Here is a 15,686-nt window from a genome sequence, read left to right as displayed (position 1 = left end):
CAGACTCTCAGCAATTCCAATTGAAAAGCCAAAATCAAAACCAGCCACCCATTTTTTTCCTCCAGTCCCGCCTTAACCTGGGTTCTGCCAACCCTTAACCTGGGGTTCTGTCAACCCTGGTTCCACCTCGAGGATTTTAAAACACAGCTCAAATAAAGTCAGACCCTCTACCAAAGCAAGGGAAGGTCCTGGATCCAAGAGACAACTCACCCACATTCACCCAATGGGCGGAGAACCGGTGGGCTCAACGGGCCCTTTGCTGGATCCTAGCTCCAAGTCCAAGTCCAAGGGATGATCCCGGGTGAGTTTTCTTTGGAATCCTGCCACGACTACGCCAAGTAATGTTAACGAAAAAAAAAAACACCATTGAAACCTATAAAGAATTTTAGTGAGTTTATTTGAGCCAAACTGTCGACATATGCCGGGAAGCAGAACCTCAATGAATTGAGATAATGCTCCAAAGAATGGCGGGTTACATCTGTATTTATACATTGCCATCAAAGGAGGGACATAGGTGGGCTACATGAAATTCATTGGTGACGGATTAAGGAGGTGGAGTAAAGTCAAACGGTGGGAAACCCCTGGGATTGAATAAAAAGTAAAATGATGGACACATACTTAGGTGGGTACAGGAACAATTAACATGATAATGAAGGAATTTGAGGCATCTGTCCTGGCGCCCACTACATTTGGTTGTGCCCCAGGGGCTCCAGCAAAAGAAGGAAGTTACAAGTTACCCAGACATCTCACAGATATGTTATCTTAGAGGCAAAAAGGCAAATGGGCTCAGGAAAGATCTAAGTTGATCTTTGTCAGGGAAAATATCGGCCTAGGACATGACTGCCCACTATAACCTGTTTGTAGTTAAATATTTAATTTTCAGACCATCTTTTGTGGTTATTTTAGGTCTCTGAGTTTTCAAGACTGCCACACAGGCCTCCCCTGAGCTTGTCAGGTTAGCAGGTGGCTTCTTTCATTCACAGGAAGAACTAAATAAGTTTGCAGGCAAAGTGCTTAGCATAGTGCCAGGCACTCAAGTACTGGATAAAAGTGAGCTGAGCCTGGAAAGGCGGTACAAGCTGTTGTTTCCTTTCAGTGCCTTTCCTGGTCTGCCCTAATTGCTATTCCTACCGATGCTGAGAAGAGTGCATTAGCTCTATTTCCTTACCGGAATTTCTTCTGTCTGGCCTCTTCTAGGTCTGTAAGAGGGCCAACTCATCTCTGAACATAACCTCACCTTTGATATTCCTGGCCTCAAAGCACTGCTGTCAGTTTGTTTTCTCCTGGGACAGAGCCAGTTTTGGGGCGCGGCATGCTGGTGGTTGTAGTCCGAATCTGCCCATTTGCATTACTAGAGCTAGAGCCGAGGGCCGGAAAACTACAACTCCCAGAGGCCCGCGCACCGCCAAAACCATGCTGCAAAGCCGCGAGAACAGGAAACACAACGTTTATTCCTTGGGTGAGTGGCTCTACCTTCGGAAGGAGCGTAGGCTCGCACTCTCCCTGGGCTCAGGTGCATCCGTACACGTTGTGGGGACCGAGAAGCTAGGCCAGGTACTGAGGCACGCAGCCGTTCTGCACAGCGATGGAAACTGGTTCCCCAGGTGCCGGGCGAGCCCAGCCGTAGCCTTAGAAATCGCCCCTTTCTTTTCCTGTCCAGGACTGGGCCTCGGGGAGGGTGGTGGACCAGGCTCTGGGGACTGCCCACTTCTCCCGGGCCGAATAGGGCTCTCCTGGAGCCCGGGGCGGGGCCCCGTGGACGTCTGTGGAGACAGGCCTCGAACCAGGCTGCTATGAAGAGTGACCCGTCGACAGCTGCAGCCCCACTTAGGGGGGCCGGGGGTGCCCTAAGCAGCAGCGAAACGGTGCGCGTCGTCCTGTCGCCGGCGGCGGCCGGGGCTCTACTGGAGGAGGCGGCCGACCACTTAGTGGTGCACCTGGACTTCCGGGAGGCGCTGCGCACCTGCGAGCGAGCCGGCCGGAGCCTGAGCAACTGCGCCCTGGCTGACGGGCCGGCGGGCACGTATGTGCGGGGCTTGCCTGGGGAGGGACCAGCATTTCGGGAACCTGTCATTCCCAGAATGTACACAGGAAGCCTCTAACAGGCTGATGTGCCCATTCTACAGAGAAAACTGTGCCCCTGAACAGAGCTTAGCCAATTCTTTGCTCCCTGCTCCAATGTGATGGCGTGATGGGAAGATAGAATGTGTATTGTATTAAATTATTTCCATAAGCAGGCTCCGTCCTTTCCTAGGTACACTCCGCATCCCTAAGTTGTTCACGTCTGGTCTTGGCTGATGAGTGGGAATAGGGTTCTGGTCCTGCTGAAGAGCTGGATTAAAGAATCAACCTAGAGAAAGAAAAACCTTGCCCTCCACTGCCTTTTCTAATGCTGCTAGCCTCTTCTGGAACTTGAGGACATCATTTCTCTGTGGGTTGTAAAATTGGATTAGATAACACATTAGGTGGTGGGTAGAATAGTCAAAGCTGAGGAGCCCTGGTTGTGATTTTAGGGGTTATATGGGGGCTTGTTACAGTAAACGAAGACTGTGATTCCTGGTGCCTGGAGGTACTTCATTGGCTGGCACTAAGGCCAGTAGATTCCCTATACCACACTCAGGCTCCATGCCCATTTCTTCACACAAACTGTTAGTTCCAGCTCTCTTTCCACCCGCACACCTGTGTTGCAGGTGTACTTTTCTCTTTCTGGCATACAAACGGGAAAGTACACCTGCATACAAAGATGTTGGGCAAGCCCAGTGGTCGGCAAACTCATTAGTCAACAGAGCCAAATATCACCAGTACGATTGACATTTCTTTTGAGAGCCAAATTTTTTAAACTTAAACTTCTTCTAACGCCACTTCTTCAAAATAGACTCGCCCAGGCCGTGGTATTTTGTGGAAGAGCCACACTCAAGGGGTCAAAGAGCCGCATGTAGCTCGCGAGCCGCAGTTTGCTGACCACGGCCCTAGCCGGTTTGGCTCGGTGGATAGAGCATCGGCCTGTGGACTGAAGGGTCCCAGGTTCGATTCTGGTCAAGGGCACATGCCCGGATTGTGGGCACATCCCCAGTGGGGGGCATGCAGGAGGCAGCCAATCAATGATTCTCTTTCATCATTGATGTTTCCATCTCTCTCTCCCTCTTCCTTCCTCTCTGAACTCAATAAAAATATATATTTTTTAAAAAGATGTTGGGTAAGAGTTGATTTGCCTCTAGGAGGTTTACAGGAACTTTTCATTTCTAGGAGAATGGGCAGTTTTCTCTACATTGGGGCCCATTAGCCCAATTGTAATTGTGAGGACATTTGGAATACCAATGGGGAGGATGGAAGTAAAGGCTGCTAAATTGGAAGGTGGGGAGGAACAGTCCCAGGGTGGAGATGTGAATGGAAATGGAGGGGGACCGCTTCTAAACCTGAGTTGGTTTTTCTGCTCACAGTTCCTTAGAGGTGAAATGCTCCCTGTGTGTGGTGGGGATCCAGGCCCTGGCAGAAATGGATCGGTGGCGGGAAGTTATTTCCTGGGTTCTTCAGTATTACCAGGTCCCTGAAAAGCTACCCCCCAAAGTCCTGGAGCTGTGGTAGGTCCTTGTTACTGACTCATTGGATCATTCCAGAAATGAAGACTTTTGTTCTCTTCTGAATCAGTGCCTAATATCTCCTCTTCCACATTCCCTTCCATTTTCCTCCAAATCTGATTTTTTTTCAGACCTCAAAACAGCACTAAAGGATGAGGAAGGAGGGATTTAAGAGTGGGTCAAAGGAAAGAGGAAGAGTAGAGGATACTGGGAATAGGAGATGTAAAATGGGATGACAGAGTGGAGTGTCATAGTGGAAGAGAACTTTTTGCTACTTTCTAGGAATTCTTAATTCTTTCAATGTCAGCATTCCATAAGGGAGAGCTGGAGGACACGGGAGGAGTTGGATAAGAGAGTATAGTGGTTATGAGAAATGAACCAACTGTGGAACACTGACTGTTGTGTTTTTTTGGGGGGTGGGGGGATTGGATTATTTTGGGCTGCAGTGTTCTTTTATACAGCAAAATGCAAGAGCCTGGAGCCATGCTGGAAGCGGCCAGTGCCTGGATCCAAGACCCAGACAATCAGGGTCTTCCAGAATACACAGCCTTGGCAGAACTTTACCTGCAGCAGGTGCTACTGCCTCTGGGCTGCTTGTCGGAGGCTGAGGAGCTAGTGGTGGGCTCTGCAGCCTTCAGTGAGGAGCAGCGGCTGGATGTACTCCAGGTCATCAGCACAGCAAGGCAACAGCAGAAACATGAACACTCTGAGGAGGACCAGAAGCTAAACCAGGAAGGTAGGATATTATCCTTCTGTGGCTTCTTTAAAGTGTAGTTGTGGGCTTTCCTCTGGACCTTGGGGTCCATCATGACATTCCTGGGAGCTTGGGAGCAATTCTTTCTATGAGTATCTCCCAAATCACAGAATCGGAAACCGGTTGAGTTGCTTAGAAAGTCCAGACATGCTGAAGTTGGTAGTGGAAAGAAAATCTTCATATGGGAATGTGTTGCTGGGTCTCAGGACCTTGATTCTTTTCTCCTAAAAGTCACCATCTCCTTGGGGTCCTCTCATTAGATCTCCTGCCTGTACTATGCTGGGCTAGGTAAGATGTTATTCCTTTAAATGCTAGTGCAAATGAGGTATGCTTGGGGATAGCCAAAAGATAATGAGAAACTAACATGATAACTTGGTAACTTGACTTATGAGGTAAAAATTACTTATCTTCAGTTTGAGTGCCTCTGCTCAATCTCCCATCTGCCTCACTCACCAGACCTCTTGGGTGTCTTTTCCAGTGATTGATATCCACCCCCTTCATGGACAGCCCACCTCTGCACGTTAGAGTGCAGATTTATAAACTGGCTTCTGTAGAGAAACCACTTCAGGACTCAACACCACACACCTGGCTAGCATCATACAAGGGGAACCTGCAAAGGGGTGGGTTTGGGTGTTGATTTGTTACAGAGGGACTTAAAGGTTCCTCTACTCCAGACCCTTCCCCTGGTTCTTTAATCCTTTTCATCTCCTTTTCCTTGAGTGATCTAGACTTCTAGACTGTACATAAATACGTTTAAGTGCAGAAATTCACTATCTCCTAAAGCAGCTCATTTTATCAAAGGCAGTTCTGTAAGGAAATTGTTCTTTATCATGAATTTCAGTTCCCCCTTCCCCCATCTTGGTGGTTTCTGATGTATTGGTCATAATATATAGAATAGGTTGAGTCCCCCTTTTTCCCCCCACAAGAGCCCTTCAGCTGTAGGAGACTGTAATACTGTTGTCTTAAGTGTTGTTGTTGTGTATGCGTGTTTGTGTGCGCGCGTGTGCTCTAAAGAACATGAACCTGCTGAGACAGGATCACTTTTTTACAAACAGGACATGTTGGCTTCAGGGATTACCTATGACCCCCCAAGCCCTCTGCCCCTTCCACCCATGGGGAGGAAGGGGCAGAAAGGGGTTTGATGGCAAATTCAGAGTATTCTATCAGGACTGGGCACCACTTGTTCTTGGGTTGGTAGTATTCATTTTTATATTCATAATCCAGGACCTTTGAATTCTTCACTATGTGTGGTAAGTGCCCTTCGTTTTCCTGCATTATTGTGATAATCAAGACCTATTGTTCTGTGTAACTCTATGCATATATCTTAGGCTAAAATATAAATAATGTTATAAAATAGGATATTTAGAAAAACACCAAATATGCCAGATTTTCCTAGCTGAGTAGATGTGGTGTGTCAAAGTCCTCCCCTAAGGAAATGATAGTCTGGTGATATAGTCCTTAAAACATTGTTGAAGCTTCGGAATCTCCTTTAGAACCACTTTATGAATTACATGAGTTATAAAATTACCTTTTGTTCAACTCTTATAATCAAGCTCAAAGCTCAGATTTAGGGAAGCTGGTTCCTCTGACTTACCTTACAGTTAAGCTCTGTCTCCCTGACCAGACTCCTCCCACAAGTTTCTGTCACTACTGATGTTGCTTCGCCGGCTTTGGGACTCTGCAGTGAGCCACCTCCTTTCCCTGCCCTTCAAAAAGAGCCTCCTGGCCACCTTGATTCTCTGCCTCTTGGTGGTGAGGTTTGATCCAGGTGAGTGATGAAGCCTACCTCTCCTTCTACCCTTCCTGGAGAAGGGGCAGTTGACAAGGGCTGGGCCTGTGGGAGCCCTCTTGGCGATGGAGGTACCTCCTGTGCCATTTCTTTGAGTCTCTTCTATAAGGAGGAAATGCTGGACCTGAGCAAGAGCTGGCCCAGCCCACCTAGGAGAGACTAGTGCTGTGTCTATGAGAGCAGTCTGGAAAAAATCTACCCTGCTGACTCTTGAACATTGAGTTTGAGTCATTATCATCTACTTTATCATGTACTTTATGCAGGATTGAACTCTGAATTAAAAAACGCTGAATTTAACTCAGAGTTAAAAAAATCTTCCTCATCATTGTTTAAAAAACTGTGTTAATTTAAAACATATTAAATTGTAAATTAAATACTTATACATTTAAAAAACTATGGAAAATAGGAAAAATTTAAAGAAGAGAACAAATCACCTGTAAGTCTGCTATTATAATGGTTATACTTTCAGCATTTTTTCTATGTATAGACATATATGGATATAAGTAAATTTTGCATATGATAAGTATTTTTTGAAACATGGCCTTAAATGGCGAAATATTATTCCAGTTTACAGTAAGTCCAATAATTGATTTTAACAACTCCCCATTGCAGAACATTTTGATTATTTCGTATTCTGTTTTCTGCAGTGCTGTAAAGCAGACTTGAGCTCCCTAAGTACTATTTGGGAACAACCTTGGTTATTTCCTGAGGATTAATTCCTCAGACATGTAAACACTGGCCTCCTTTACAAAGGATAGGAGTTCACGCTTTTAGATTTTTTTTTTCCTCTATGTGAGTTATGTCTAATCTCTACTCTTCTCATGAATTTAGACTTAGAATACAATTATATAACTTTCAAAACTGGAGGAAAAACTGGAAACCTTTATTCCAGTACTTTTCTTTCTTTTTTCTTTCTTTTCGGATTGAGAAACTTGAGAACCACAGAGAAAAGTGACTAGCCCAGGATCACACACAATTTAACTTTCAAACTGTCAGTTTTTTATTTATTAATCTTTAGGTTTCCATTTCCCCCATTTCCCTTTCTCTAATTCAGTGAGTTTTTTTTTTTTTCTTTTTTGTATTGCTCAAAGTTGTCTTTTTCACCCCTTTGCTGAACACTGAGCAGGAATTCCCTCTGAATAGCTCTGTATGCTTTGGGAAAGAATCACTAGTTAGCCTCAGGTAAGCTAAGATAGTTTGTATTCATTCATATCTATCCTCTGACTTTTTAAAAATTTATCTTTATTGACCCACTGTGTCCTGCTCGCCCCCACCCCAGGCCTTCATCCTGTCCATGGGTTGGCTTTAGCTCAAGCAATTACTTCGTCATGGAAGACACTATCCTCTGACTTTCTCCATTGTTCCAGAGACTTGATAAAAATTTAGGAAAATTTTTATGGTTTTTTAAGCCCTTTCATTTCATAAAGGCTGGTCTCCTAAGTGCAGATGGCAAGAGGCCATTTGAGCTTGCTGTTCGCAAAGCTGCTCAGACTTCTTCAGAAGTGCCCTGGCTGATGGTCCTGGCCTTCATTGGTAGTCATGACTCATTATAATGGTGGTGTTATGGGAAAGGAGGACTCATGTATGGGCTGCAGTTTGACCTCCATAGAAAGGATATACAGAAGGTAGTCTGTCAATAGCTTTCTTAAAAAATAACATTTTCCTTTTTAAGAAAGAAAAAAAAATCAGTTAAAAAATCAGGAATTCAGCCCTGGCTGGTGTGGCTCAGTTGGTTGGAGCATTGTTCTGTATACTGAAAGGTGGCAGGTTTGATTGTCGGTCAGGATACATACCCAGGTTGAGGGTTTGATCCCCCGGCACGCTCAGGAGGCAACTGATCAATGTTTCTCTCTCACATCAATGTTTTTTTCTCTCTCTCTCTTCCTCCCTCTCTCTAAAATAAAATTAAAAAATTAAAAACAAATCAGGAATTCAAATAATGAAAAACAAACCAACTCAGCTTTAAGTCCAAAGAGGCGAATTTTGCTTTAATTTCAGTATATTTAAATATGATAAAAATAGGTAATACTGTCACATGGCTCCAAATTTAAAAGATATAGAAATGAATTGTAATAAAAAGTCTCTTCCCAAATTCAACTCACCAGAAGCAGTCACATTAGCAGGTTTTTGTATATCAAAAAGGTAAAACATAATATATTTGAATCTTTTTCTCAGCAAATTTAAGATCATTGTAATCCAAGTGAAGAAAGTATATTTCAGAGAATATGTCCTAGAGAAAGTGGAATTCTTTATTGTTGAGGAAATAACATTAAGCATCAAAATATGCTTCCAAAAGAATCCTTATGTTCCCAAGTTGGTAGAGTTCCTGAGGGTGGGAAATGGGACTAAGTGAAGAGAAGGGGAGTGAAGGAAGATACATTGACAATAATATTCTTTTCCCTGCAGCATCTCCTTCTTCCCTGCCCTTCCTCTGCAAGCTGGCTCAGCTCTTCCATTGGATCCGGGAGGCTATGTTTTCTTCTGTCTACTAGCTCTCCATCCGTGACTGAGTGGTCTTTCCCATTCACCTCAGCCTCTCCACTCCCCACAGCAGAATAACTCATCAATGGCACCAATTTCCTGTTGCTGGCTGGGCCCCTATGGGAGTGGGGCCAGCTTAATTCTAGGAAGAGCTAATCCAATCACATGAACCGTCTTGGCTGGTGTCAGGTCATATGGAAACAAAGTGGGGCCAGAGGGCACAAGCCCTCCAGAACAGTTCCCTCTTATACCCAGAGATGCTTTGTTAAGGAGGAGTTTGGGAATGGAGAGTGTGTCTATGAACCATTCTATCTTGGCAAAGGCAAGGAGTTGATTTAGTCATGGTGTGAATGAAGCCCTTGAACATCTTACCCTTGGACCAGGCCTTTAGTTAGACAGAGTGCCACCTGAGAGGGCCTCTTCTTTTCTCTCTTACGCTCTTCATGCATCTGGCCTGGTTGTTTATCTGTACACAATTTCCATGGTTTTGCAATTGGCTCGAAACAGCCTGGGCCCAATCTCTATTCAGACCAGGGCATGACTTGCAGAACCACCCAGGTGATTACTGAAAACAAAATGAGTCTGCTTCGCTCTTCTCACTGGGTAAAGTGATCTTGCTTGGTGCTTCTTGGGCTTCAGCTCGGTTTTCCAGGCGGTCGGTGGCCAGCCCCTGTTTTGTTACACTCGGTGTCTCTTTCCCTCTTGTCAAGCCCTTCCCCTGCCATGCAGTAGTATTTTTGTGCTTTGTCTAATGGCTTTTTCACCAGTTCTGCCTGAATCCTTGCTTTCTGGTAGATACTTGCTGGTTTCCCCCTTTCTATATCCTATTGTAATTATAATTTATTATTTGTATAATGTAGATGTTTTTCTGCTTGTTGTGGCCTTGAAAAGTAGGCCAGCCTTAGAGGTTGATGATCTGAAAATGGAATTGGGTAATCAGGGGAGCTGGAAGGGATGTGCATAGAGGGCTGGGGAGAGGGGAGACATGTGTTTTGCAGGCAGTGAACAATTTTATTCCTTGTTAGGGGGAGGAGATATGGGGCCTAAGAATTTGAGCACCTGAAATATTTCAGCATTTTCTGTCACTGGACACAAGAATCTTACGTGTTTCTGTGCAAGTAAATGTAAAATACTACTGTGCCATCAAGAGTATGCAAGGTTTTCCAGCAGGAGCTAGCCAAGCAAACCATCCTCTGCCAGGAACTCTGTCAGTGCTGATGCCAAGAATAAAGGAGGTGCTTTTAGTTTTTCGTGCTTTGATTTTCAAGAATTGCAAGTCAACAATTTCTGTTTAGTAACATGGGTAGAGTAAGTAAACTTTACAGGCCATTGGGAGATAAGTTCCAAGATATGATCCAACTCTAGGAAACAAATCTTAGCCTTTACACATGGACTTTTAATAGAGTTAACAACCCTAGGAGAGGAAGGGAGACAGATAAGCTTTGAGATCTCTCCTTTAGAATGATTTCTTAAAATGAAAATCTGGTCCTGTTCACTACCCTAAACAAAATTTTTAAGGCTTCCCATGGCCCATAGGATAAAACCTATATTCTTCCTCATGGAATTTCAGGCCCCTTATGCACTGGTTTTGGCTCACACTTCCACTTTCATGTGGGGCCTCTATTTCTTATGCACACTGCCCTCTAGCTGCCCCACCAACCAGTTTTCACACTTCTGCTGTTCTCTGTGGAAGGTCCATTTCCCTCCCCACTTTTTGCCTGATGAGCTCCTCAACCTTCCAGACTCACACAAGGTTACCCCTGGGAATCTTTTCTTAACGCCCCCTACTTAAAGCCCCTATTTCATGTCCTTTCTGTGGTAGTGACTCCATGGCCTCATAGTTCTAACATTTTTTGTTGCCTCCAGGACCATGAGATATTTAAAGCTGGGAAGTATGGCTCAATGCCATGTTTAAGAGTCAGGTTTGGATCCTCATTCCACCACTCTCTGGTTGTGTGACTGTTGAAAAGTGATTGAACCTCTCTCAGCCTCAGTATTCTCATTTATAAGTGAGTTCTTATCTCACTTTGCATGAATAATTGATATCCTACTTATGAAGTGTTTAACATGTCATCCTGACCCAAGTAGAGCTCTCCTGAAGGGTAACTGCATCTCCATTGCCCAGCCAAGTGCCTAGGAGTTAGATGTTCAGAGATATTTAAAGGAATGAATTGATATAACTGATATGATAGGAGCTCTGTGTGCTTTTGGGGTTTGTATTGTGAAAACCTTGAGTATAAAGAAGACCTTACCATGCCCAACTGTCTCTCCCTGAAGTTCCCCATTATTGTTCTTGCAATAGGTTCTCTATTTTGTGTTTGTCCTAAACTCTGCCCTCCTACCTTCCTAGTCAGAGAAGGAATTCAGACCAGAACTTCTCTGATGATTTTGATTTTTCTCAGGATGAAGGCTAGCACTCATGTCATTCTTCAACTCTGGGCTTAACAAGGTCAGGAGTGAAAGGAGGATTTCCTCTTAGACTTATACCTGTGCTGCCAGTACGGTAGCCATTAGCCATGTGTGGCTCTTGAGCATTTGAAATGTGGCTGGTCCAACTTGAGATGTTCTTTAAATGTACAATACACACTAACTTTTGTAGACTTAATACTAAAAAAAGAATGGAAACTCAATTTTTATATTGATTGCATGTTGAAATGATAATGTTTTGGAAATATTGGGTTAAATAAAATCTATTATTAAAATTATTTTCACTGTTTCTTTTTACTTTTTTGTGGGGCTACTAGAATGTTTAAAATTACATGTGGCTTATATTATATTTTCTCAGACAGTACAGTTCAACACACCTAGTACATCAAGTTCAGAGGGGATGGAAATCAGAAAAGCAGCATTGTATGGTGGAATATTGCAGGATGGAAAGATCAACTGTTATAGCACATTTTTAAATATAAGTTAAGGAAGTTGAGACTCAGAGAGGTGAATTGATTTGCCCCAAGTCACATAGGCTGAATAAGACCAAGGACACATGACCCTCAAGCCTAGTGTTTCTTGCACTGCACCGTGATTCTGCCTCACTGCCTCACTTTCCCTAAAATCACTTGCTCTTTGGCTGATGCTCACTGTTAATTAATATGCAGGTGTACCTGGGAGGGGTAACTTCTGCTAGAGCTAGTTGATTAGTTCTACATGGTTCTGAGAGAATATAACATAGAACAGATATTTTAAAATTTAGGTATGCTGAGGAGAGCCAGAATGGGTAGTACTTTTCTGTGGTCAGATGGGAGGCTGGGGAAGATGGCATGGGGTGGGGAGGGGAAATTAGGCTGCTGTGGGCAATCATGGGTGGAAGTAGGGGGCAGTAAAACAGATAGTGCTAGTGGAGGATGTAGGGTTCTGCTTCTAGAAAGGGGTTAGAAGGGACCAAGAAGTAGTTTATAGCTTTGTGCAGGTGATCTCCATTCTATTGCATGTATGTGTTAATGCCCCTGCTTCCAGCCCCTATTTCATGTCCTTTCTGTGGTAGTGACTCCATGGCCTCATAGTTGTGACATTTTTGTTGCCTCCAGGAACCGTGAGTTTGTTGAAGCTGGGAAGTATGGTCAATGCCATGTTTAAGAGTCAGGTTTGGATCCTCATTCCACCACTCTCTGGTTGTGTGACTGTTGAAAAGTGATCAAACCTCTCTCAGCCTCAGTGTTCTCATCTGTGAGTGACTTCATACTTTGGATTAGCAATTGAGATCCTACTTATGAAGTATATATAGACTGTTTAAAAATATATTTAAAAATGTATGGTACAGCCCTGCTGGCGTGGCTCCGTGGATGAACGTCGACCTCTGAACCAGGAGGTCACCGTTCAATTCCCGGTTGGGGCCCATGCCCGGGTTGCAGACTCGATCCCCAGTGGGGGGCGTGCAGGAGGCAGCTGATCAGTGATTCTCTCTTATCATTGATGTTTCTCTTTCTCCCTATCCCTTCCTCTCTCTGAAATCAATAAACATGTATTAAAAAAATATGGTACAGAATTCAAAAGTTTCAAAAGGGTATTCATAGAAAGAAAGTCTTTTTTTTCGACCTCCATTCCATATCCCCCAGTTTCCTACCCAGAGGCCTCTACTGTTGTCAGTTTGTTTACCTTTCCAGAGCTAATCTCTGATATTAAGCTTTTCTTTCTCTTACATAGATTATTGATACTACACACATTATGCACTCTGTCACACTTTAAAAAACATTAATTTTGGATAAACTGTTTCTTACCAGCTCATGTAAAATTGTCTCATTCTTATTCCATTGTGTGGTTGGATCACAGTGTATAAGCCCCAGGCCCATTCCCTTTTTACTATATTAAAACTTCTCTACCATTTCCTAAGCTTAGAAGCACAGAACCCCCGAGTTTAAGGTAACAGGTAATGGTCATGTCTCTTTCCTCTTACTTTCTGGCAAACATAGAGCAGTCTGTATAGCTTGCCTGGTAACTACCATACCACAGTGGAGAGATAAAAGCAGGCCTTTCACACTCTGGACATTAAATATTTTCTAAATGTAGAATGGCATTAAAGCATCCTCTGCTATCTGGTTAAATCTGCCAAAAGAAATGGCAGGAAGAGGAAGGCCTGACGTGAATTGCAAATTGGGCAACTATCCACTACCTCACCCTCTTTTCCTATCTTGCATAGGAAAGCCTCTGGGCTAAAGGACTTTTATTACCGAAACCCATAGGTAGGGCCCGTTATAATCTGGTGCTCTTCTTCTCAGGCTTCCCTAGGCAAGCTTCCTGCAGGCTGGCCAAGGCCTTGCTCACCACCCTGCTGTAGCACTTCTATAGAACTTAATTCATGGAGTGTTTGAAAGAAAAAGGTTGGGCCCTTTTCTCCCTATGGACTGGGAAGAAGCGAAATTAAAGACAATGGGAATATTGTCTCTAGCAATCTATGAAATCCATCTCTGTGCAGGGATATAGACATTGTTTGTCAGCCTCTAGGTCTCTTGATAAAACAAAATATATTTTTCTTATCTTAAAGCAATGCATATATATTTTAGAAAATATTTTAAAAATATGGGACTTGTGATCCTACCACTCAGAGATAAGCATCTTCTATCTAATAATAGAGTAGTATGCAAATCATCACTCTGCTACACTCACAAGCCACGCCCACCAGCCACGCCCACCATCCAATCAGTGTGAGTATGCAATTAAACTGAAAACATGGCGGCAGCCCCGCCCCCCAGCCTCTCCAGGTCTCTGGGAGTTGGAGAAGTCAGGCGCCAGTGCCTGAGGCTGGCTGCAGCCACAGAGACCAAGAAGCCGCCTGCCCCATGATCCCAGGCCTCAGTCAGCCTCAGAAGCCTCAGGTCCGCCTGCCCAACGTCCTGGGGAGACGGAGAAACTGGGCTCCAGCGCCTGAGGCTGGCGGCAGCCACGGAGACCAAGAAGCTGCCCGTCCCATGATCCCAGGCTGCAGCCAGCCTCAGAAGCCTCAGGTCCGCCCGCCCCATGTCCTGGGGAGACGGAGAAACCGGGCACCAGTACCTGAGGCTGGCTGCAGCCCGGGAGATGGAGAAGCCGCCCACCCTGCGGTCCCGGGCACCAGCACCTGTGGCTGGCTGTGGCCTGGGAGACAGAGAAGCCGCCCACCCTGCGGTCCTGGGCACCAGTACCTGTGGCTGGCTGTGGCCTGGGAGACAAAGAAGCCGCCCACCCTGCAGTCCTTGGCGCCAGCACTTGCAGCTGCAGCACAGGCGAAGCCCCCTGTCCACCATCCCCTAAGGCTGCAGCCAGCCTGGGCGCCTATGGCTGACCAGAGGGAGAGAAGCCCGGATCCTGGGTGCCTGTGGTCAGCTGGAGGAGGGAATCCTGGGTACCAGGTGTGGGCCGAGGCAGAGGTAGTTAGGGGCAATCAAGCCAGCAGGGGAGCAGTTAGGGACAATCAGGCTGGTAGGCAGAAGCAGTTAGGGGCAATCAGACAGGCAGGTGAGTGGTTAGGAGCCAGCAGTTCTGAATTGTGAGAGGGATGTCCAACTGCTGGTTATCCCATGAGGGGTCCCAGATTGGAGAGGGTGCAGGCCAGGCTGAGGGACACACTCCCCGCTGCCCCCCCCCCCCCGTGCACGAATTTCGTGCACCGGGCCTCTAGTTGTTAATAATGGTTGATTCTCTTTCAGTTTTAATTTTTTTAAACATCAAAACTTCTTGGTAGCCCAGGAGTTTGAGAACTTGTAAAAAATAGCAGTTTGCAGACAGATTGGTATATGCATGAGATGAATTAGCTGGCTCCATGAGGAGTCCTCTGCTAGGGAAAGTGGGATGATCTAGGAGAGGGGAAAGCAGGGACTGTGCAGGTTATTATTTTCTGCAGTGGCTGAAGAGCTTGAGGTGTCAGTGAGTGCTGCGGAGCCCATAGTGCTCACTTTACCAACAGGGCCAGATCTCAATAGTGACATTTTATGACCCACTTCTAATTTTAATACTGACCCAAGCTCATATTTGTGTGTGTGTGTGTTTTGTCTGAAACATTGTTTTTCTTTTCCTTCCATAGTATGTCAGGTTACCTACATCTAGCCAGATTCTTAGAAAAATAATGATTGAGTTGAGAAAACGAATTTATGTTGACTCTACTGCACTGCCATATGCATTTTAAATGACCCAGAGGAATTATCTGCATTAGTAAAAATGGATTATTATGTCTTGTTATTTAATAGTTGAGGGCTTTTTGAAATTTAATTTAATTATTTTTATAATACAATTTTTTTGTGTTTTTTTGTTTGTTTAAAGTATTACATATGTCTCCTTTCTCCCCCATCGACCCTTCCCCAGCCACTTCTACCCCCCAGGAGAAGCCCTCACTGTCCCAGTGTCTGTATTCATTGGTTATGCTAATATGCATGCATATAAGACCTTTGGTTGATCTCTTACCCAGCCCCCCTCCCTCCCCCCACCTCGCCCCCCCCCCCCCCCCCCCCTGCCTTCCCTCTGAGGTTTGATGGTCTGTTTGGTCTTTCTCTGTCTCTGGATCTATTTTTGTTCATCACCTTATGTTGTTCATTATATTCTACAAATGAGTGAGATGATGTGATATTTATCTTTCTCTGACTGCCAAGCTCATATTTAACACTCTTTCCCAGCTGCT

The 15,686-nt window shown here is 44.9% G+C and overlaps 1 protein-coding gene across 6 annotated transcripts in view; it reads left to right on the top strand.

Annotated features, from left to right (window-relative positions):
- Window positions 1–1,401: 1,401 nt before the first annotated feature.
- The window catches only part of LOC307101373 (tubulin alpha-8 chain), a 75,206-nt gene continuing 60,921 nt past the window's right edge, over window positions 1,402–15,686 (top strand). Inside the window, exons 1-5 of one of the 6 annotated variants that reach the window (XM_079774253.1) lie at window positions 1,444–1,554; window positions 1,661–2,023; window positions 3,441–3,581; window positions 4,025–4,314; window positions 5,957–6,100. In XM_079774253.1, coding sequence (XP_079630379.1) covers window positions 1,794–2,023; window positions 3,441–3,581; window positions 4,025–4,314; window positions 5,957–6,100 — 805 coding nt within the window. In that variant the 5' untranslated portion in view covers window positions 1,444–1,554; window positions 1,661–1,793. Of the gene's footprint in view, window positions 2,024–3,440; window positions 3,582–4,024; window positions 4,315–5,956; window positions 6,101–8,527; window positions 11,668–15,686 lie in introns of those variants that run through there. The other 5 variants (XM_079774257.1, XM_079774256.1, XM_079774255.1 and 2 more) reach the window with 5 other exon arrangements.

This window comes from Cnephaeus nilssonii, assembly GCF_951640355.1.
Source record: "Cnephaeus nilssonii genome assembly, chromosome: 6".
Classification (NCBI taxonomy): domain Eukaryota; kingdom Metazoa; phylum Chordata; class Mammalia; order Chiroptera; family Vespertilionidae; genus Cnephaeus; species Cnephaeus nilssonii.
This window is presented reverse-complemented; position numbering and strand designations above follow the sequence as displayed.